Source organism: Camponotus vicinus, unplaced genomic scaffold, assembly GCF_025532165.1.
Source record: "Camponotus vicinus isolate PSW18456_S1 unplaced genomic scaffold, iyCamVici1.0 SCAF_9, whole genome shotgun sequence".
NCBI lineage: Eukaryota > Metazoa > Arthropoda > Insecta > Hymenoptera > Formicidae > Camponotus > Camponotus vicinus.
In genome coordinates this window covers 4854466-4877914 of record NW_028141981.1, presented here as the reverse complement: position 1 = coordinate 4877914, position 23449 = coordinate 4854466, and the positions used below count along the sequence as shown (strand labels likewise).

Below are 23449 nucleotides of genomic sequence, written 5' to 3'. Positions count from 1 at the left end.
TTAGTTGCAGGAAACTGTCATACATTATTTATTATTATACAACATGTCCCATCATTAGGAGAAAAATATCGGCTTGAAATTGGCTAAATCTGTCATTAAATATTAATATGATTATAATGGAATGCATTTACAATTCCCGCAGGGGTATTCGCGTGTCGTTATCGAGGAATAATTTATGCGAGTGTGATTGAAAATTCCGCAACTAAATTTTCCATGAAATTTCAATCTACATAGAACTGATATTCATTCAGTAATTCAGATCCGCGGTCGCTGGGGAGAAACAACATCCCTTCGGATTTGATCCCCATAGCGACCGATTCAAAATATCCACGAGGTTCCTCTCCGCTTTCATGAAAATAAATTCCGATATTTGTATGTTGCCCGTAGGTGGGATGGCTACGGGCTGAGGATCAGACGATATTATCAATGGGCGATCGCAGAGTCACCCACTCGCCTCGTTTCTTCGTTACTCTGGAGAACGCCAAGACGAAGAATCAGACGCAGTCGCGGGAAGACGAGGAGGCCACTTGGCAGCTACATATCCGGGCGCTGAAGGAGGCCGACCGTGGCTGCTACATGTGCCAACTCAACACCAAACCCATGTTGAGCCAGCTGGGATGCGTGGATGTCCTAGGTATGCCTAATTGCACGCGTTTACGCGTGCCGCATTCCGGCCGACCAAGGTTTGCGGCTGTTGGCAGAGACGTCACGCACGCACGCATTGCGTTTCGATTAGGTCTGGACCATGCTTTAGGACCGGAAAGTATGCGTGCCTCGCCACTGCAACGGCGCGCCTGAATAGGTCGTTGTACACGTGTGCAACATCGCGCATATCGCACAACACGAAGATTTCTCGTTGCACGTGTCATGCAAATAGCATGAGTAAAATACATTATATACGCTACAATATCTTAGTAACTTATGACTGAAAGAAATTTAATTGTGGCTTTCAAAAAAAATGTTAAAATCTTGGTCTCTGAATTGATTAGCTTGTTTAATCATGGAATTTAAATGATTTAACGTATGTATGCGAAGTATTTAAACCGGTTTAATTTGATTAGTAAAAAGTTACCTCATTTTATGTGTTCTCTTACAAGACATAATATCGATTCGACAAGAGTTAGTTTACAAGGTGCATTATTGGTCATATAAGAAATGCTAACAGCCGTGCTTTAATTTATAGTTTAATTAAACACGATAACGAAGTTTGAAAGTCTATCTGGCGTAAAGTCTATCGGCGTTCACTGACTGCATCAGTTGATGGATGTTCGTACTTTGTAGCTCGTGTGCAAACGTCAAACCAGACTGTTTCTATTAAATTTACATTATCTCCTTTTAACGTTAATTATGCTGGCATAACACGCGCATCTTAATATTTGCCTTGCTTAGCTTCCATATCGACAATATCCTAGACATAATCGGAACTGCTGTATGCTTCAATTTTGGCGGAAAACGCGCTCGTTGCGCTCTACTGCGGTATCATGAAATGCACAATTTCACTTTTATATCGCGCCCACGGGGTCGGTAGTAGCTCCGCCCGAGTAATATCATCTACTTTGTGCACGGGGACGAGCCGAAGGATGAGCAGGGAATATGTTCTATCGTGTGCGTGCGTGCCTTCGTTCATCGTCGGATACCAAAAAGCGGGCTCTTGCTGTCGAATGGAATGAAATTCCTTTGTGTAGTAACACGGGAAAATGCCATCCTCTTTTTTTTCATCGGCCGATTTGTCCGTATGTGTGTAACGTATGTTATACCGCGACATACTTGTGTCCAGCTTGGATCTTCGTAATTGAAACGAACCGAACGACTCTTCGAATTGGACGGAATTCTATCAGGAGAGCTTTCCGTCCTTCCTCCTTGAAGAAAGAAGGATGTCCCGCTGATATTTCATTTCCGTCGAGTGTAACAGGAATGATTCCAAGATGATTTTACGATCGTGTTTGCCAGTGTCATCGGCAACGTCTCGGTTAAATCGAGTTAAAATGTCGGCAATACCGATTCTTTATAGTCCACGTATCCTTGCCAGTTTTCGTTCGCGAAATTTCGTCCATGGTCGACAACAGATGCCAAAGAGACTTATATGAAGATATATCGTTTCGCACAATACACGCGCGCGATTTCGATCCGATTCATAAATTGTTTCGCTATTGTAGACGCGTGTCAGATAAAATTGCATCATAATCCTCGGACACATGTTAAATTTGTGATAAATGGACGGGCGTGCGGTATCGAGAAAATTCATTTCATTTTACAAAGGCCGCGTGATAACGTTTAGTATACTTTACATTCTGTATATACACAATGCAGTCCAGAAAACATGTTTGTTATACAACTGCTTTATTATTCTTTTGTTAGCAAGCTTTACATGTGCTTCTGATGTCCAACCCGATACACAATGCAGTAACACAATGAATTACGACAAAATATTAGCTCAAAAGAGTTTTATAATTGTTTTTTTTTCCAAGCGCAATTAAAACAAATATGATAGAATTAATTTTCCATATTGCATTTTACGAGACGAACTACAATTGTAAAGCTTCAAAAAAATACATGAATAACAGGAAATTAATCTCACAGCAGACATAGAATTATATCGATGCAAATATTTTTATTTTACAACCATACATTTTTAACAACGCATCCTTCATAGTCCTCGTAATTCACTATGATATATATTGCGTGTTGTATGGATTAGATAGTTTAATTTTTCGTAAGATAATTTGTCCTTATCATAGACCAATGTTTTTTGTTTATTCTAATTTAAGATACTTTTATTCAACAATGTAGTTTTTATATTTTTATTTTATATTGATAAATAATATGTAATAATTGCATATAACAAACATATTTTGCATTTTTATAACAAACATATTTTGCATTTTTTTCTGTATTGAGTTTAGGAAGGCTTATTGTACATTTTATTGTGCATTTTCAAATAAAAAATATAATATGAATGTATTGCACAAAAAATCAGATAATTAAAATATGAAGGAATATTTTCACCTTTTTCTCTATGGAGCGAATAAATGTGTGACATTTGGCGTAATTGTTAAATGCGATTTTAAGCGTTTCATTATCTTGTCTCTGATTTGACAACATTATCTTTTCTTTTTCAGTGCCACCCGACATCCTGAATTCTGGCACCTCGGACGGCGAGGTTTCCGTTCTCGAGGGTGAGAATGCCACATTGTCGTGCAAAGCATCCGGACGGCCACCGCCTCGTGTATTCTGGCGACGCGAGAAAAGTGATTTCATACTCGTGAGGGGACCTCACGATCCGTTGATACAAGGTAAGATATCGCCTTTATATTCCAAGGATCCTAAAGTTGTCACTCTCGGTGATTCTCATAATCATCGTCTCTTTCTGACGACGACGTGCCTTGCCACATGAAATACGCTTTGTTTTGGAATAACATGTCTCTCTTTTTGCGAGGAAATTCTCCCTTCCTTACGCGAATGTTATTTCCCTGTCTATTTACGTCATATAATCCTATCGCAGATTTGTTCAGTTGATTTATACAAAAGATTTATGACTTTATACGCTCAGTAAATAATAAATAGCAAATTTTATTTAGAATGTAGAAAGAGAGCATTTCTTTCTTGTATCTCTTTTTCTTTTAAAAATATTTACAAAAGATCTCAATCATCTTTATTTTAATTTTTAACACAAATATTTTCTACACTTTTTCGCAATTAAAATAATCCCAGTAATTAGATGCATCTCAATGAAATGAATGGTCGAGCGTTTTAAGGGATATGAAAATATCGTAAATTCATACACGTAGGTGATCCCGATCGAAAGCAATTACGACAGAACACGTTCCATCGAATAGAGATTAGTTTGTCCGCGATGACTTTCAATATCCTTCGAGCACGTCGAGTCACGCTGCATTTTGCAAGACATCTGCACTCGAGGAATTTCGTATAGTCGCGATAGATCGCACAATGCGAATAAATCGCGATCGGTTAAAAAAAATATTTGCAACATCAGAGTGCCAATGGCTCGTGCGGAATTAAAAGAGTGTGCTTGTACAACCATTGACATTCAATTGGAATGATTGACATCGTGCTGGAGAGACAAATTTTAGCAATCAATCGATTTCCGATACATTTCCCCGTATATCTCGATATATAACGCGACATACTATTTATGTGTGTTTCAATGAAAGACTTTTTCATAAATTCAATATACACAATCTCATTCATCACACACAGATTTTTTTCAGAATCTTATAATTATTTTTTCGGAATCTCTCTAATTATTATTCTGTAGATTTACTATAATCTATATGTATACTATCTATATATTTTTTCTTAATTTTTATAGGAAAAAAGTTTTTTTCAAATACGTCTGTATATCATGCTTCATAAAATTATGTAAATAATTATGTAAATATCTTATATATATAAACATTAATAACATATCATTGAAGATCGTGATATTATATAACATAAATATTGACATACATAAATATGACGTACATTCTGTTATAATATAATGAAAAGAATTGTATATTTTTTCCCACAAGAAATAGAATTTTGTTTCTGTCATGGTTTAGTTTAATGAACGTTAACGAAAATCTGATAGATGATAATTAAATTCTGAAATAAAAAGACGTTATTTCCGTATACGACAACGCAATCAAACATTCGACAATTATTAATTTAATGCAAGTTACTGCAGCGTTGCACGAATTCGTCAACTGTCAGCACAAATCACGCATCTTGCATTTTCGATCGATCTTATTAAACTTCTGACACATTTTATCGCGAACATGGAACGACACGTTCCACGTGTGATTTATGTCGGCCGTTCGTTCGATAATAATATAATTCATTATCTTTCAGTTATTCGAAAAGCATGTCCACTGCACATATACGCTAATGCAATTTTTCATTGGATAATGGAAAATGTAAACATAGTAGAAATATGAATTTTCAATTTTCGTTATATCTTCTCGTCTTTATAATTATATAAAGTATACTTTTATAAAATAATATTTAAATATATAAGCTGATGTCATAAAGATTCTTATAATGAAATGTGACTTTTCAGATTAAATAAATGTGCGTATATCTCTTGATTTTAAGATAGAAGTATTAACACAAGCTTGCCAGCACCAATGACAATAAATTCCAGCGACAAAATTTGTTGCAAATTCATATTCTGCTTATCATTGCGTACCCCGGAAGACATATTTCGCGAATAATTACTCGGGCCGCGTTAACACGTCGGCTTATATGGTCAACGAGGGAGTAGCTTTCAACGAGATATTCATACAACGTACGATTTCTAGTGGACAACCTGTCAGGCGAAAAGCTAGAATTAACCAGAGTAGACAGGAGGCAAATGGGGGCTTATCTTTGCATAGCGAGAAACGAAGTGCCTCCGGCAGTCAGTAAGAGGGTTAATCTAAAAGTAAATTGTGAGTACTTGACAGTGTTTTATAGCACTTACACTTGACGATGTCAAAATCAAGATTAGAATCAATTGACAAACGGAAAACTCTGTTTATTCAATTTAACGTCTATTTTTTAGACAAACAGAGATGACGTATTTTAATAGTATTACTATACTATGACAAAAAAGTGATCGAAAGTTAAAAAAATACGACATTTATATTAGCAATTAAATTAAAATTTAATAACATTTTCTCTCTCTTTCTCATGTGAATACAATAATGAATAATACCATATCTCTCATTTTTCCCATTGCTCTTCAGTCCCTCCCAGCGCAAAAGCACCCAATCAGCTCCTCAGTTCTCCTCTGGATACAAACGTGTCACTAATCTGCTTAATCGAGGCTTATCCCAAGACGATTAACTTGTGGATGCGAAAGGAACAAGTTATCATGAGCGGGTATGTGCTGAGACAATATTGACAATTTGGTCTACCGATTTCCGGGTATATAGTTCGAAGCCGTTGTTCGACAATCTCGTTGACGATAGGAGACAAAATCGTTCCACACCGCTTTTTGCTAAATCATGCCCGACCTCGGTCACTGTAATTTCGTATATCGATCCCGACAGCGATCCGATTATTCTAACGAGATGTCGAATAACGGAATCTATTTACCCTATCTCGGACGTTAAATCTAAGTGATATGTCAATGTAGAGGCAGGTACGAAATCGACGAGCGAGGAGACCCCGACGAGGAATGGAAGACGACGATCGTGTTAAAGATAAGACGCTTGAAGAAAACGGATTTGGGTGAATACACGTGCTCAGCCTCCTCAAGTATGGGAAAAGCCGAAGCGACTCTCAGGGTGTATGGTGAGTTTTACACGTATAAGACCGAATGAATATGTTATTCTCTTTGAGGTAGAAATGCGCGCGATATCAGGTTTATAGTTACATTAAATTTGCGATTAATCGAAATTCTTTCAGTATCGATAACTATTATCCCGCGTTGCAAATAAAGATTAACGAAATTTTGAAACACAATTAGATAACATCATATGTATTTCATTAATCTTTCAATCACAAAAATTTGAATAACGTATGAATATTATAATTATTATTGATAGAAAATTTAAAACCCTAATATGTGATTCAAATAATGATAAAATACATTTAAATTTTCCATCGCAGTTTTTATACGTAAAAAATCAATAGAGAAGTTTTAAAAAACATACATGAAAGCATCTAAAAAAGAGAGGCACGCCCACGAAGAGCAGAGGGTTTGGTTTCATCCCTGTCCATAATTCGTGTAAATACTTTCAGAGATCGAACGCGCAACCGTACCCAGTCGCGTCACGACCAATAACAAGCGAGTGAACCAAGGCAAGTCAAAGTCCGGACAAGGGACGATGGGCAATCGGCTTTTCCATCAGCAGGTGAGCACACCGGCGATGCAGAAGAGCACCGTGCGATTGATCTACAACAACAGATACGCGACCACGTCGACTACTGCGGACCCGCGCGCTTCCTTAATCAAGGACCATGATAACGCTTTCAACAACAACCGCAAGGATAACCAGCAGAATCTCAAGGATCGCAGCGACGCGTCTACAGTCTTTGGTAGCAAGCGGATTGTTTTGCCACTTTGTCTCATATTGTTCTCAACAGTGCGATAAGACACAAGATGACGACGATGACGGCGACGAAGGGGAGCTAATCCGTCGTAGCAAGAATTACTTTGTGAAACAGTAGGAATCGCGTGATAGAATCGATCCGATAGGATAACGAGGATAAGCGAAAGAAAGGGAATCTCGCAATGTGAAGGGAATGATACTTATTGTTAGACAACGACGACTACATAAGAGACATAGGAGTCTGGGGTGACAAAGAACTGCTCGTTTTAATTATAGATCAATGTTTTTAACAGCATGAGAAAGATCTTAGAGAAAGATGCAAACATTTGGACGCTTTTACGCGAGACAGAATAGGGGAATAGGGGAAAGTTCTGATCCGCTAATGCGAATGAATGTTGCCCAAGATAACCACTGCGGATTTTTTCGGAAAGACGCTTACGAATGTATTTTTTATGACCCTTTTATCCGTTGCTAACGTGCGAAAAGTTCGGGGACAAAATGTGCTTTTTGATTAAATTAAATATAACCTGAATATTTTTAATTCTCGGATAGCGAGACGCTTGACATAATTTATTCAGATTTATTAAAATGTTTTTTTAATTTGGTTTCAAAATAAATTTTCTTTATTTAATTTTATTGTATCAATAATTTTTTTCTTGTTAATATCAACATAAAAATAAATAAAAAATAAAAATAAACTATAATTAATAATATAACTATAATTTTTTTATAATTTATATAAAAATTTATATAAACATTAATGTCTTAGAGATTTCAATTCCGATCACTACTGTCCGAGAGTTAAGAAACAAAAAAGAGAAATTTTTATTATTCAAAGGACAAGAATGATAATTTCTCTTTCTTTTTATGGAATTAATAAATAACTTGGAGTAATTTTATAATATTAGCGTCAAAAGCCTTATATATGCAGGGTGTCTTTCTCAAATGAACTATCACTATCGTTAATGAAGGATAATTCACAGAATTTAATTGCTTATATACGAATCGTAATCGCAATGTGGATATATCTCAACGATAGCGATGATTCAGTTAAAGTGAACATCCGTTATGTTGCCATTGTAATATGTCTTCATCGATAAATCACACTTTTATGAGCAATTGTGCGATCGTACCCAAATGCAGACAAATAATTAGCATACTAATTTGTATGTAAGAAATAAGACGATAAAATATCTTTATTTATTGTGATGTAAGAAAGCAAATTGCGATATTATACTTGGCATCTTAGCGATAGTTATCTCACGTCATATCCGAAATAAGATTCATATCCATAGCGCATATAATAACAAACATTTTAGAAGGATATTATAAGTATCATACTTCAGTTATTTTATGTATTTTTTTAAATTACTTGTAGACAAATACTGTACCTTATAAGTCGGTAATGAAGCAAGATCACATTATAGATATAGTATAAGTGATTGATTGCGAAGAATGACCGATATATTGCTTTTTAGATAAAACGCGTTATAAATTGGCTTTGTCATGCCAATTTCTGTATAGGATATGCTCATCTTAAGAACTGCATATGTACATTTCAGTGATGATATATATAAATGATGGAATATATATATATATATATATATACATATCTGTGTACGTCATTATATATAAACTTATCAGGAATTGACAACAAATACTTTTGTATGTATTTTAATGTATTATAATTTTTAGCAATGTTACACGGATTATTTAATATCCTTTAATAGTTATTTTTAATGTTCCTCGCAAAACTGCAAACTATATACCTTGTTCTGTAATTAAGACAACTGTGCAAAGCGATATCAACAAGATGTCATAGAGAGTTAAAGTTGTAAGATTTAAGAGAAAAATAATTTAATAATCTATAATAGTATTGCAATATTTATCACAAAATATGGAATACAAGTCTTAATTACATCGCGTGATTTATATTGTCATGAAAAATGTAGCATATCCCACACAGAGCAAAAATATGTTAAATGTACCTATTCAATGAATCCTGTATATCACAGAATGCTCAATATAATAACTTTACAATAACTATATTAAAAAAATATTGTTGTTTATAGGATGGAAAATATATTATGAGAATACAATGAGAAAATGTGCTCAAATTGGATAATATAGCTTTGGGGAAAAAACGTGTTGACAAATAAGAAAAAAAAATTATCATACATTTAGCAATGACGTTCGTTTTGACTACAAGTCTAGCTTAAACGAATGTATTTTTATGTATTATTGAAACGACAAATATAGCTGTTTGTCATCAAATGAATATCAAAATTGTTTTTTATTCTCACCTCTGGCCTTTATACATAAATACATTAAGCTGTGGGGATATATAAATGCATGGATCAAAACTGCAAACTCGCATAGGAATATTATGACCAAAACAAAATACTAAAGGCCATAAAGACGCAACAAATAGCTACATATGGACTTTTTCTTTCACCAATCCTAGCACATTTCCAAAAAATACCCTGAAAACTAAGAACAAAAATTCAGTAAATATATATATAGATAATATATATATTATGTATGGATATATATATATATTTACATCCGCTTAATATGAGTTTTACATACCCAACCTTTCCCAGACGCTTGTCGAATAAGCTAGGCACCAGTGATCTGATGTAAGTACAGGAACATATCAGTAATAGTATTACAGCCACCAGGCTCTGAAAATTAAATATGGCAGACTGCCAAACAAGATTATATTAGTATGTTTCGAAAAATGTTCATCTCTCATTTATAAATTCATCGCATACATTAAGTGATGCAATAATACTATTATTTATATTAACACCGACAAAATATTAATCATTATTTTTCAAACAAATAAAACATTTATCCTTTTCTAATAATAATAACACTTAACATACAATATATTTAGGAATTTAATATTTAGGGGAATTCAGCTTCAAGTTTATTGACAGTCAACTTTTCACGTATAGGTTATATACGATCCATTAACTTAAAATGTCATAATTCGGAAATGTTTATAATTACCATAACGTAGGATCACGCAAATTATCTGATTCGAAAAATCACAGATATAGTAAATTTGAAAAACAGCAGACAAATTGGTCCAAATTCTCTCATGTAAACAAATCTACGATTTCTAAGTCACTTTTGCGCATAATATATCGCGCATGGCACTCATGGCAGTGCCATGACGTCACATTACGTAGAAAATACAAACGTCAGCAGAGACAATGGGCCTGTTCTTTTTAGCTGCACTGCTGCACTAGTGCAATTAGTTAGAGTGAAAGAAAGTATGTTTGTCTCTTTCCAACTTATTGCACTAGTGCAGCAGTGCAGCTAAAAAGAACAGACCCAACAATAGCAATACGATAATCGAATGATCTCTCGATTCTTATTTTCACATCAAATAAATTAATAGACATAAAAATGGCAATCAACAATTCGTTCTATTGAACATTTCAAGATTAGACGTATCGAAAAATGTCCACATAGTGTACAAGGAATAATACTCTTTTTCTCATTTTTTGAAATAAATATTGTATATTTTAAGATATATCATAGAGATCGAATATCAAAAAAATTGTCTTATTCTTTTCTTTTTAAATTGTATTTTAATGCAGTGATAGTGTTGTTATATAAATAATATTGTTATAATATATAAAATAATATATTCACCATCGTAGTAATATTTATATAAAATCATACGTTAAATATGATTTCAAGAAAAAACGAGACAAAAAAGACAATTTTTTCGAGCAGATTCGACAATTACACATCGAAATATGTAAAATATATTAATTTAAAAAAGTCGGAGAAGCAACTCTAAGAATATTTATCTTTTTCTCAGCATTTTTGATACGCTTATTTGCAATATTTATTTTCCATGACATAATTTTTCAATAAAATTTTATTAATATATGTAACAATACCTGTGGGTGTGTGTATGTGCAGCCATTAGCAGAGTTCACTTGATGAAGTTGTCACTGTTTAGTCTATACACAAATATATACAAAATATATATCGCCCGATACTTTTCTCGACACTCCCGATATTTTTCCGACACTCCCGATATTTTTTCCGACACTCCCGATATTTTTTTTCGACTCTCCCGACATTTTTTTCGGTACTGTCGTTACTACACTTTACGCGATATTTATTTTCACATTGTCAATATAACTTAAATTCATAACTCAGATGGGACAAATGAGGATCTTATGATCGTAATATCATACTGTAATAGTGTAATAGTTATGATCACTTCAGCATTCGCGACATTTCTCAACAATGCTCAATCGATTCCTTCGATGCACAATCACGATTATTTCCATCACAAGTATTGGCGCCACAAATAATTACGCACAAAATACTGATGTAAACGAACGCGGAAATGACTAAACATCTCAAGTTACGCGAGGATTGGTCCGATTCCGACATTCCGAGTTTATCACGAATTAAATATGGCTGTCATGACGTAATTATTTGAAGTTAGTTTCTATTAAACACAATATATATGCGAACAAATACGTAACATTAAATTTGCTCTATTTAATGCGCTTTAAAGCGACAAAATTTTTGGTTCTAATTAATTTATTAAACACTTCGAAACGAAATAACCTCAAATGAAATGCATTAATATATCTATTAGCTCATGCAGATAGAACGCGAAAATATTGTGAAAAACAACATGAAAATCAATACAATAACAAATCAATCTTCCATAAAAAACGATAAGTTGATTAGTTATGGTAAATAATATTTTCGGGCTAATTGAGTCATATTTCAATAGAATCCAAATATCAAGATTTTTTCGCTAATTATTAACATATTGCGATATTTATTAGATAATTGATTTGTGACTCTTGTTAATATTATTATACTTTAATATTATAAATTGCGTATATGGTGCAAATGAGAAAATGGCTAAAAACTCGGACTAATCTTCGCAAAATAGTACTGCGTACTGAGCAATATTAAGCAAAAAATCGCATATTTTGATAAGTGCGAGAGCGGAGGGGGAAGAGAGCCCGGCCGCTTTGTTTACAATACATGGTAGCGTTAATCTGTTTAGGAATGTGACGAAGGTGAGATAAAAGATGTTACTCGCACCGTAATTTTTGTAAAAATTGAGACAAGATAAAACACATGTGTCTGTACATTGTATCTATTTGTCTATCAACTGTCGAAACTCTCTAAAAAATCTATACATATATTCCTATTAACTGAAATATATATAATACTACTTATTCTTTTAATCTTACGTTTAATATTTTTCTGGAAACACGATTTCTACGAAATAAATTTTGCTAATAAATGATGGGTACCCGATATTGAAATTTGAATCCTAATTTGAAATTAGGATCACTTGATCAACGTCGTACACATACCGCATCCACAGTAAATCCACGAAAGACTTGCTTTATAGAGGATCCACACTATCGCCAACATTCACTATCCACTGGAAAGATTTATAGGGACAAAATTCTCATAGTAACTATAATCTCTAGAAAACCTATTCTCCTATTGGATATCGGAATAACATACATAAGTCGAACAGTCCGCGTAATGTAAATCCTCCAGTCTTTGATTTTATTTCAGGAATTGCCAGCCCTGCTGGAGAAGACGAAAATAGTGGGGGCGAAGCGAACGGCCTACCGCCGAATGTTTTGCCCTATTGTTCAGGGATGTCGCGAAAAATGATGGATTTCTGTTGAATTCGAGTTAGGTAAAGCGGGATCCGAGCGGTGGAGATGTGTTTTATGCTTATCGAGATGGGACAAGTGCTTTGCGACGAGCGCAGACTGCGGTAATACCGGTTAAAAACGTCGAGAAACTCCACGGACGACTCTTTGTCATGGACATGCAAGCTTCTAATGGTACGCACTTGTTTTCGTATGCGGCATAATTCGAACGCGACCGGCCGATCGTTTCTCTTCGACAATACGACAGCCCACGGATCGATCTTGGCATTTATCTGTTTGCTGAGCAATCACGAGGCTATTAGACGCGCGAGAGAGTAGGAAGGTTAAATAAAAGAATTTGCTCTCTCCAAGGTTTTCTAGCGTCGCTTTTCGCTAATCTAAACGCTAATAGAAAATTTACATAAAAAAGCGCGGCAATACCGTGACAATCTCGATAATGGTTTTACGATTATGCATTTCACGATAGATATGCTAAGTGGAAATTATAATCTGCAATTTTAAGGTTCATCAAAATCACATATCAGCATTCAAATATAGATTGAATAATCTTTAATTGATAATATCGTTCATGTCAATAATTTTACATAGGGTTTTTTATTCAGATGAAATTTTCCACTTAAATGTAATATTGTATTTCTCTCTATGAACAGAATTCACACAGGATATTTTTATATCTTTAATAATTCAGGTAGTAGTAACAATTGGTGAATCATGTAAATATAGGAATGGATATGTGTATGACTACAGTGTATACCTCCATCCCTGGATTGCCTGAACAACTAGGGATGGTATGGATGGGAGATGTGATGGTGGGAGAGCCCACTCATGAACTCATGCTGGATCCTCGTCAAGCTGAAAGCCCCTTCTTCTCCCATGGTTCGCATCCATATGAAGATCTTAGAAATCATCACATTGCTCCCATGGTACGCTATATACCGCAACAATTCCCAAATGAATGTTCAGAACCTGATGAAGCAATGGAAGCTGTAGATGCTCATGAGATACAGCGAGTGAGTCTTGTGTCCTTGCTCAACAAAGAAGAATCCATAATAATTTATAATTTATATATAAATTTATATATATATATATATATATATATATATTATATATATTTTTTCTTTTCAATATTACAATTTTTTTGCTGTTAAAGGAATATGATTCACAGCCTGAAAGGCCAGAAATGAATGAATACTTAACATTAGAAGATTATATTGGTGATGAAGAACGAGAACAAATTGTGAGCAATGCAGCTACTCAAACAACTCAAGACAATCGAAATCGAAAAATAAAGCCTATAAAACATCCTGGACTTGTTTTAAAAACACCAATTGCTTATCAACCTCATACAGATCTAAATTTTATTCCTATTCGCAAAGATGGTATAGGTAAGTACAATCATCAAAAATAAAGCATATCTTTAAATTTGTATATGGAATGTACACTGCTGGTTAAGGTGATAGGTTGTAAAATTTACTGAAATACAAGTTATTCAAAATATATTAAATACAAGTTTGTTCAAATATATTAAATAGTATTTCATATAACAAATAAAGATATATAAATTTTAATGTTTCAATAAATTAAATTAATAATATATGGAATGTTTAATTTGAAAAGAAATGGCATTTAAGATCAATAATGGAATGTTATAAGGTCTATTTTTTGAAAAATAAAAAGAAACAGTTCAATTGAAGATAAAATACTAAAAATAAAAACAAAGATTTGAATTTTATGTAAAATAATTGACCAAGCATATTTTTTCTTATAATTTTAAGTAAAATAATTGGAATTCTTGTATCATTGTTTATTTGATCATACTTATCAGTTTATCTTCATTCAGATTTATATATATTTTACAGCTGTTTGTGAAAAATGTGGTGCTATTGGAGTAAAACATGCCTTTTATACAAAGGAGCGTAGATTTTGCAGTAGAGCATGTGCACGTTCTTCAGAACATACAGCACCTACTGCTGATTCGACGTATAGTCCATCTCATTCAGTGGATCAGCCAGTATCTGGAAAGCAAATATCTCTTAATGAAACAAAAGCATCGACAGATGTAAGTTAATATTGAATTCATTTGAAGATAGAAAAAACTGTAATTTCAATTTTCCAGGTGATTATAAAAGAAGAAATAGATATCAAGGAACCTATCGAATCAGAAAAAGAAAAAGTTAAGTTAGAGCCAGTAATGCCCGAGGATTTACCAATTAGAAAAAAGAGAACAGCAGAAATGGCAGGTTCTTATGATTGGACACCGCAGCTTGTTGAACCTGGATTTTGTGCTGCACCAGTCTCTTGTTTTAAACATGTTAGTTTTTTTGAAAAGTTTTATTTTGTATTTTACATATATAATTTTAGAGTAGAAAAATATATATTACAAAGGATATATATATATATATATATATATATATATATATATATATATATATATATTTGCAACAATTTTTTTAAATGCATGACAAAATACTGGTTTTTTTTTTCTATATATATTTGTTGTAATCGAAATATTTATCTTATATTTACATCTTCAATTCTTATTCTTAGGCTCCTATATCTGAAATATGGGATAATATCACAGTGGGTATGAAAGTAGAGGTAGAAAATACCGACTGTGATGAAGTATGCGAGGCTTTCCCAGATTCGTTTTGGGTTGCAACTGTATTACGTATATGTGGATATAGAGCTTTGTTAAGGTATGAGGGTTTTGGACACAATGCAGATAAAGATTTTTGGGTGTCGCTTTGTTCTAATGACATACATCCTGTTGGTTGGTGTGCCACAATTGGAAAACCTCTTATTCCACCTAACAGTACGTAATCGAAATTATTTCTAACAAAATGACAATGCGCGAGCTAAAAGAAATGCATTGAAAAAAATTATTATTAATTTTAAAAAAAGTTTGTGTGAGAAAAAGATCTGATGCATCAAATCATTTTTGCAGCAATTGCAAACAAGTACAAAGATTGGAAGGACTTTTTAATGAGACGATTAACTGGTGCAAGAACATTGCCAACAAATTTTTACAATAAGGTGAACGATAGTATGAAATCTCGTTTTCGATGTGGGCTTCATTTGGAAGTGGTAGATAAAAACAGAATCTCACAAGTGAAAGTTGCGACAATACAAAAAATTGTTGGCAAACGTTTGCATGTGAGATATTACGATTCTTCTCCGGAAGATAATGGTTTCTGGTGTCACGAAGATTCACCCCTCATACATCCCGTCGGTTGGGCAAAGAGAATAGGACAGACGCTAGATGCATATCCCGAATATTTGGATAGAATTTCTAAATCAAAATTATCCGAAGACGACGCAACGGAGAACCTTTTTCATGTGCCAAAGAATCACATGCATCTTGGATATACGTTTAGGGAAGGAATGAAAATAGAAGCCATCGATCCGCTTAATCTTTCGGCTATCTGCGCGGCGACAGTTATGCGAGTTTTAAAGGAGGATTACATTATGATTCGCATCGACACTTATGACGAAGACGCAAGTGGTGCCGATTGGTTTTGTTATCATTCGTGTTCGCCTTGTATTTTTCCAGTCGGCTTTTGTTCCCAACACGGTTTACCATTAACGCCACCAAAAGGTTATGATCCTACTACATTTACATGGGATGCATATCTAATGGAGACCAATACTGTACCCGCTCCTATGCAGTTGTTTAATTGGGTAATTTTTCTATATATTTTTTAATGTAGTTTGTAATTCTGAATGTAGCTTGTAATCTTTGTTGCAATACCTTGCAATTGCAAACATTTTTCCTATATTTTAGGATATTCCCCAACATGGATTTATTGAAGGAATGAGACTTGAAGCTGCTGATTTAATGGATCCTAGATTAGTTTGTGTTGCTACTATTACTAGAGTGATTGGCAGATTACTAAGAGTACATTTTGATGGTTGGGAAGATGAATATGATCAATGGTTAGATTGTCAAAGTCCAGACATTTATCCCGTTGGATGGTGCGATCTTGTCGACCACAAGTTAGAAGCACCACGAAGTATACTCATTAAAAACACTAGTCCTACTGGTACATATTATCACATATGTTTATGCATATATCTTGTTTAGACACTGTTTAGGATAAATTAAACATGTATATCATGAAAATACATTTTTATAGTGAAATCACCAAGAGGCCTTAAACGTAAAGCTAAGAGAAAATTGAAGAAAAGTAGTAAGATGTTTTGCTCCAAAAATATACTACCTCGTCAGAGCGAACGTATTAGTATGGCTCGCGAACGCGGGCGAGAATTGGAGCCTGCTCAAGGAACCAAAATTGAGAGAGAGCGTGACTTAGAGAGTTTACCGGAACAGAGAAGCAGAGAGCCGGAAACAGCGGAAGAACCGGTTGGTCCCGATCAAACATTACCCAGTCCTACTACTGGTCAAGGCCAAGCCTTGAGTGACACACAAAGCGAAGTACAGAGTCCTCCACCACCTAAAGAAAGAACTGCTACGTCATACATCAATGTAAATAATCTTTGTATATAAATGTAATCCTCAAATATAAATACACCATGTCAAGTAAAATTACCATAAATGAAACTAAATTCTAATTTATTTGATTCTTATAGGTTACTTCAGCAAGTAGTAAATATATACCAAGACTAGCAGATGGTATACAAAAAAGTTCGGAATCTGGTGATCTAGTGCCATCTGAATGGAATGTTTTTGATGTTGCACAATTTCTCCGTGTTAACGATTGTGCAACATATTGCGATAATTTCAGTAAACGTAAAATAGATGGAAAGACATTGCTGACTCTCACTAAGGACCAAATAATAGACCTAACAGGTTTTAAAGTTGGACCTTCTTTAAAAATATATGATTTAATTCAGCAATTAAAAATCAAAGTGAATCCAGCTCAGGAAAGATTGAAATTAGGATTGAAGAAATTATTATAACAAAACTAGTATATAGTTAGCGCTATAATTAAGTTCCATCATTATGCAAATTAGACATGGATTTACAGGTAAGGCATGTGAAATAATGGTAATTAAAATCATTTCTATCTCAGTATGGTTACATACATGTTATTTGTTACTTTATTAATGTACTAAAAGAATGTTTATATGTAGATTCTTTATAGTGTCTAAAACAAAAGCGTAAAATTTAGATGCCATATAATCTATTATGAGTTAAAGGGGGAGGGGGGAGAATATTCCATTCTGAAAAGCAGCTGTGATTTTCTTTTATCCTTGTGTACATATAAATTCATAAAAAAATATTTAATTAATTAATTTATTAATTTTTAAAATGAAGATAAAGATAAAAAATATATCTGTATTGAACTTATATAAATCTGTATTGAACTTATATAAGCATTAAATATGAAAATATTGTACACAATGCTGCAAGTAGAATATTAAAAAATTTGTTACATTATTAAAAAGATATTGAAGTTAAGATGCTTTAAATATTCATTTTATATATATATATTAATAATTACATATAATTATTTTTTATTTAATTTATTTTTATATTTTATTATCTATGAAAAGAAATAATAGTAAAATACACGCAACATCTGTAAATTTATAAGACATCAAATTTGCAATAAAGCAATTACATTATAAGAATCTGTGATTGGAAGTCTTATTAACTCAATAATTTTATTAATGAATAATTTTAATAATATATAATACATTTCTTAATATACATATATACATGAACGTAAATAAATTATAAATTTTACATAAAAACTGCATTCTAGAATGGATTACTCTCTCTAAAAGACAGCATCTAATTTTTTTTATAATACACACATTGTAAAAAAGAATTAAAATTAACATTTTTTTTATAATGATATCATACATTTTATATATATATATATATATAAATGAATCTAAATATATATTTATACCTGATACATATGTAAGAAAATTTTGATGTATGTATATTGCACCTATACATATTCATAAATATGTGACATATTTTCTGTAATATGTTTTTTACTGAAATTTTTCTTCCAACCACAGCGTTATTTGTAAATCCATGCTGCCACATTGCACTGCATTAATGACATGGATGCATCAGCCACAAACACAAACTGGTATGTGAAGATAAATAACTTTCCTTGGATAAATAATAAATAATAATTTTTCTTGGATAAATAAAGATAAAAATTCAGACATCTCGCATGTTGCGTATACGCTAACAGAGTAAATTAATACAGATATATTATACAGCTACAAAGTACAAAGAACATTTTGTTTCCTTATTAATATTAAATTTTTTGAACAATAATGCAATTTTCATAAAAGAATATAATTTTTTCTATTTTAATTAATCTCTATAAATTCACTCTGTATGCACGTACGACGTATAATACGTAAATTTAAATAAAACGAAAATTGAAAAATTATATAAGCGTATTTGTAGATCTTGTATATATTACATGTAGCATAATGTTAGATTTAGCTCTATCTCTCTGCAAACCATGACACACGACGCCATGCCGCACTATAAGTGGCTGATGCATGTGTAGGATGTACATTATATTCATATATTGCTTAATCATCTCTATAATGAATCGAAGCAATCAGGTAATGTTAAATAATACTGCTTTGATTCTTAAATACTATTTTAGTACTATAAAGTATAGAACGTGATTATTCGCTAATTATTTATTCAATAATTTGAAATCTCTAGAAACTTACGTATCTTTTATCTGTTTTTTCAAAAGATTATATATATTTATGGTAAAAAGCATTTCGTGTATGAATGGCCAATCAATACTGTATCGTTCTCGTGCACAAATTATTACAGAATTCTAATAACATGTTATTCATGCAAAGTGAAAGAGTGAAACCTGTATATTCTCAACTATATTCGTGTGTTAAATTTCGTCTGAAAAATATTGATCCTTGATCACAATTGAATTTTTTACTAAGAGCTGTAAAATCAAATAGTAATGTGTAGTATGCAACATAACTCGAATCGTGCAGCGATTTGCTCATTATTTGATTTGCTAAACATATATATATACAACATATTTTTAAAGGAATTAAGAGTTATATTTAAACTTTAATTTTAATTTATTTGATTCATTGAAGATTTTATCGATAACATTAATATGTATATAAAACTGGATAGAGAAACTTATCGCTTACATTAATTAAATTTGCTTTCATTCTAAGTAAAACATAGGATTTAATTGGATTTGACAAAAAGATTATTTAATATCCAATTCTTTTTCCATAATTGTAAAAAATATATATATATATTTTTATCAAATAAGAATCACACACAATCATAAGTACAAAAAAGCAATACTACTTACGTTTTAAAGCACATACCATATAATTTTATGCTTAAATTATAATTTACTTAAAAAATTTGTAACAAAATCTTAATATTTTATGTTGTTTCTTAAATGTTCGTTGGTAATTTTAAACATGGCATATTTTAAAATGAAGTAATAGGAAACTATCACGAAAACATATATGACCTTTCAATAATGCAGAATTTTTCATTATGGTTATTGTCAATACTAGAGCAAACAAAAAGATACGCTTAGAGAGAGATAAATACTTATTAGTTATATCTTATCCCTCTATACCATATTGTGATTTACATATCAGTTTCTAGATTTGTACTCGTTGTCTTTCTTATTGTGGCATTAAACGAGAAAGTGCAACATTCCATATTTCGCGTGTTTATAAATAATGATGTAGGCTATAGAGGGTTAAGAAAAAATAAAATGACTATTTGCCAGGAAATGTAACAACTATTGTGAAACTTTTTATTATTAGATTATTATCAAATTATTCACAGTAAAATAGTCTTTAGGTCATAAAAGTTTGCAATTCATATATAACTCAATTTATCGCAACATTCAATAAAAAAAAATCACATTTACATTTCTTTTTTAGTGATACACGCTCACATATGTGATTAAAAAAAGAAAACATTCTGCAAATTTTATTAATCGAGGTAATCTTTTAATTTCGTTTATTGTTTCTATCTCTTCATATATATTATTTTGATAAAGAAAAATAAAATTCAATATTAGAGCATTATCGATAATATGAGTAATGCCATATCATATTTTATAAAACATATATGGCAAAACTATATTATTTTCTATAAACTCACGATTGTGTGCTAAAGAGGAATATTGCACATGCATATTCTTAATTAATTAATTAGATATATTTTTAAATTAATTAAATAATGAGAGATTTCCAAGTAAAATTATACATGGAATTTTACAAAATTACGCATAAGAAACCAATTGGCATCATTTCTGTAAATATCTTTTGCTGGTAATGCAGATTTATATCATTTGGACGATCAATTTCGTTATCGACGTAATATTGTTAATTGTAATCCCTCCCGACAGGATGTCGCGCTGATTCGCAAGTATTGTAAAGGACGCGCACTAAAAAAAAGTCTGATTCATTGATTTGTTCGAAATACCAAGTTCCATTCGATAAACAGCGTTCGTCATGCGATATCATACTATTAGATAAAAGTACAGTTTGCATGCTGAAACGCGCCATAAAGCGTGGGTGTATAGATGATGCAAAGACGCGTCGCGACGACCGGTGGTCTCGATCGTCGTCTACCTTCGTGTTGTCCGGCGCCTCGTAAACGGCAGCGTGACTTCGCCGAACGAGCGACGAACGACGCGAGAACGTTGGCTGTGTGCGAGCTTGCCAACCATGTAGCGCCATACAGATGATCGGTCGTGTATGTACGCATACGTATACACGTTTACGCTCGACGACGGACGAGGAGGGAGAGAGAGAGGGAAGGGAAAGTGGCGGGGATGCGAGTAGTCTCGCGTATTCTATGGGCGGGGCTTTAGCCAGCTGGCAGATGTTTCCCGCGCGGCCGCGTCATTCCTCTAGCGTAAACCTACGCGACGCGCAAGTAGTCCCACGCTGTGGCGCCGGATATTTCCCGCGATAGACGTCCGTCTGGCACCGGACGCTTTCACGGACGGTTTGCGGAAATCGGTGGTGCGAGATAGCGACGATACCGATCGCCGAGAGAGCCGGAATCGCGAGACGATTCGAGAGGATGAGCTGACGTAGGGACGGGAAGGAGGGAGAGAGGACTGAAGCGAGTCGCCGTTCAGGGCAGAGTGAAGTGCGCGTTTCCCCCCTCGAGTCGAGTGCGAGTGCGAGGCCGCCTCGATTGTACGCGGGCGCGCCCGGCGAGGACCACGACTTTCAAGTGTTCTTATCTCGCAGGGAATTTCATCGCGAACGCGTCGTCGCATCGCACACGCTTCGGGCGCGGATATTCGTCGCGCGTTTCACATACGCGTCGGTAACATACGTGAGTTGCGTGTCGTCCCGAACTTGTCGCGCCTGCTCGTCGTCGATGCGTGAGACGCGAGCGTAGAAATGTACTCGCGCGCGCGATGATTCAAGCGGCGTACGACAACAGAACGATCTCGTTCCGCCTCTCCGCGTCTTAATCGGGTCGGTTGACGATTCCGAGGAAGATTCTCTCGTAGAATTGCCAGCAAGTGAACGAGAGACTCGATATTTCCTAACGAGACTGTACCGCGCGACGTGAGTCGCGCGTGCTATTTTTCATACGAGTGTAACTTCAGAGTGTTGCCGGCGATCCTTCTCGCCAGTTGACATTTTGCCGGAAGGGAGCGCGTGTAAATCGGTGGCGAGTGAAAAGTGAAGGAAAAAAAAGTGCGAAGGGAGAGCACCCTGGGCTTCGATCACGTAGCGACGTTCCTGACGCCGGGCGGCGGAGTGATCCACGGCGCGTCGTGGGGGCCCTCAGCTGTTTCCCGCCAAAGATCGCCATTACAAAACGCGTTCGGGCGTTGTGTGTGCGCGCCGCGCGGAGCGTGTGGCTGTCTCGTGGACGAATCTTTGTGCGCGTCGCCGGCATCCGCTGACGAAAAGAAGGGGCTGTCGCGATACACGGCGTGTACCGAAAAAAGTGGCGAGTAACGCGTTTCTACATATATTACATCGCGAACGGAGTATTTGATAAAACGTGCGTTGTTTGTCCCCCTCCTCCGTTCCGGTGGAGTGCGTGGTCGGTCGGGCGAGCGAACGAGCGAACGAACGACAAACGAACGAACGAATAGCCGGGCGAGGAAGAAAGGAGCGAATAAGTGCGCGAGAAAAAGTGAGAGCGATAACGAAAAGATATCGAGAGCAGCGGGACTCGTCGTCTCTCCGCAGCCGCTACGACGGCTGTCGCGAACGTGAAATTCGCTCGGCGGGACTCTCAGTGCTGCGGACCGAGATATGTCAGTGTTTGGTGGTGACGATCGGATTTTGCTCGAGGAAATCGTCGAGTCGACTGAACAGCCGGAGGTTGAACTGTGCGGGTGAGTCTTTCCATCAAATTCTCTTTACGAAAAAAAAAATATATATATATATATGCGCGATAACGATGTACATGTACCGCCTATATATCGATGTATATATATACACGCGCATACCTATATACATATACTCTGTCCGCGTTGATACGGCGCGATTATATGGCCCGCGCTTGTTACAATCGGAACGAGAACGCGAGCGGGGGGACGAGGTTTATTGGCTCTCTCGAAAGAGAGTCGTGGCCGGAGCCGCTTATCGGCCTCAACCTGTTTGCGGGAGCGTAAACGTAGCTGCCGTCGTGGCATCGTCGGGCGTCGTCGTCTTTGTCGTCATTGGACCGCGGGAGAGAGCGAGCCACAGCTGTTGAAGCCGGCCGGCCGGCCGGCGCCCGATGTCCGTCGC

At 34.8% G+C, this 23449-nt stretch overlaps 4 protein-coding genes across 10 annotated transcripts in view; 3 read left to right on the top strand and 1 right to left on the bottom strand.

Annotated features, from left to right (window-relative positions):
• LOC145976716 (lachesin) overlaps positions 1-9317 on the top strand; it is a 45543-nt gene extending 36226 nt beyond the window's left edge. Inside the window, exons 4-9 of the mRNA XM_083108037.1 lie at positions 388-634; positions 3120-3293; positions 5301-5429; positions 5727-5862; positions 6119-6276; positions 6727-9317. Of these exons, the coding sequence (XP_082964163.1) occupies positions 388-634; positions 3120-3293; positions 5301-5429; positions 5727-5862; positions 6119-6276; positions 6727-7079 (1197 nt within the window). The 3' untranslated portion in view covers positions 7080-9317. The remainder of the gene's footprint in view (positions 1-387; positions 635-3119; positions 3294-5300; positions 5430-5726; positions 5863-6118; positions 6277-6726) is intronic.
• Ksh (transmembrane protein 167A-like protein ksh) overlaps positions 1-10295 on the bottom strand; it is a 52165-nt gene extending 41870 nt beyond the window's left edge. Inside the window, exons 1-3 of one of the 2 annotated variants that reach the window (XM_083108038.1) lie at positions 10053-10246; positions 9627-9742; positions 9312-9527 (exon numbers count right to left, since the gene is read on the bottom strand). In XM_083108038.1, the coding sequence (XP_082964164.1) occupies positions 9422-9527; positions 9627-9742; positions 10053-10055 (225 nt within the window). In that variant the 5' untranslated portion in view covers positions 10056-10246 and the 3' untranslated portion in view covers positions 9312-9421. Of the gene's footprint in view, positions 1-9311; positions 9528-9626; positions 9743-10052 lie in introns of those variants that run through there. The other variant, XM_083108039.1, reaches the window with a different exon arrangement.
• A 2359-nt stretch (positions 10296-12654) lies between these two features.
• LOC145976843 (polycomb protein Sfmbt) lies at positions 12655-18039 on the top strand. 6 transcript variants are annotated; one of them, XM_083108274.1, is made up of 10 exons: positions 12655-12901; positions 13475-13737; positions 13878-14112; positions 14587-14786; positions 14844-15038; positions 15275-15539; positions 15672-16405; positions 16509-16767; positions 16861-17210; positions 17315-18039. In XM_083108274.1, exons 1-10 carry the CDS (start codon positions 12880-12882, stop codon positions 17642-17644), a joined length of 2853 nt encoding a protein of 950 aa, XP_082964400.1. In that variant the 5' UTR covers positions 12655-12879; the 3' UTR covers positions 17645-18039. The 6 variants fall into 6 exon arrangements, with proteins under 6 accessions (XP_082964400.1, XP_082964403.1, XP_082964399.1 ...); XM_083108277.1 differs by having other exon boundaries at positions 13451-13650; XM_083108273.1 differs by having other exon boundaries at positions 13451-13737; positions 13893-14112.
• Positions 18040-21553: 3514 nt separating this feature from the next.
• Crp (transcription factor cropped) overlaps positions 21554-23449 on the top strand; it is a 130959-nt gene continuing 129063 nt past the window's right edge. The window contains exon 1 of the mRNA XM_083109663.1: positions 21554-23052. Within this exon, the coding sequence (XP_082965789.1) occupies positions 22970-23052 (83 nt within the window). The 5' untranslated portion in view covers positions 21554-22969. The remainder of the gene's footprint in view (positions 23053-23449) is intronic.

Bases quoted from the DNA above. Each gene is read 5' to 3' on its own strand.
- LOC145976843 (XM_083108272.1), top strand. From the start codon at position 12,880: ATGGACATGCAAGCTTCTAATG. The intron at 14,113-14,586 runs GTAAGTACAATC...TATATTTTACAG, and splicing joins TATTCGCAAAGATGGTATAG to CTGTTTGTGAAAAATGTGGT. The intron at 16,406-16,508 runs GTAATTTTTCTA...CCTATATTTTAG, and splicing joins CTATGCAGTTGTTTAATTGG to GATATTCCCCAACATGGATT.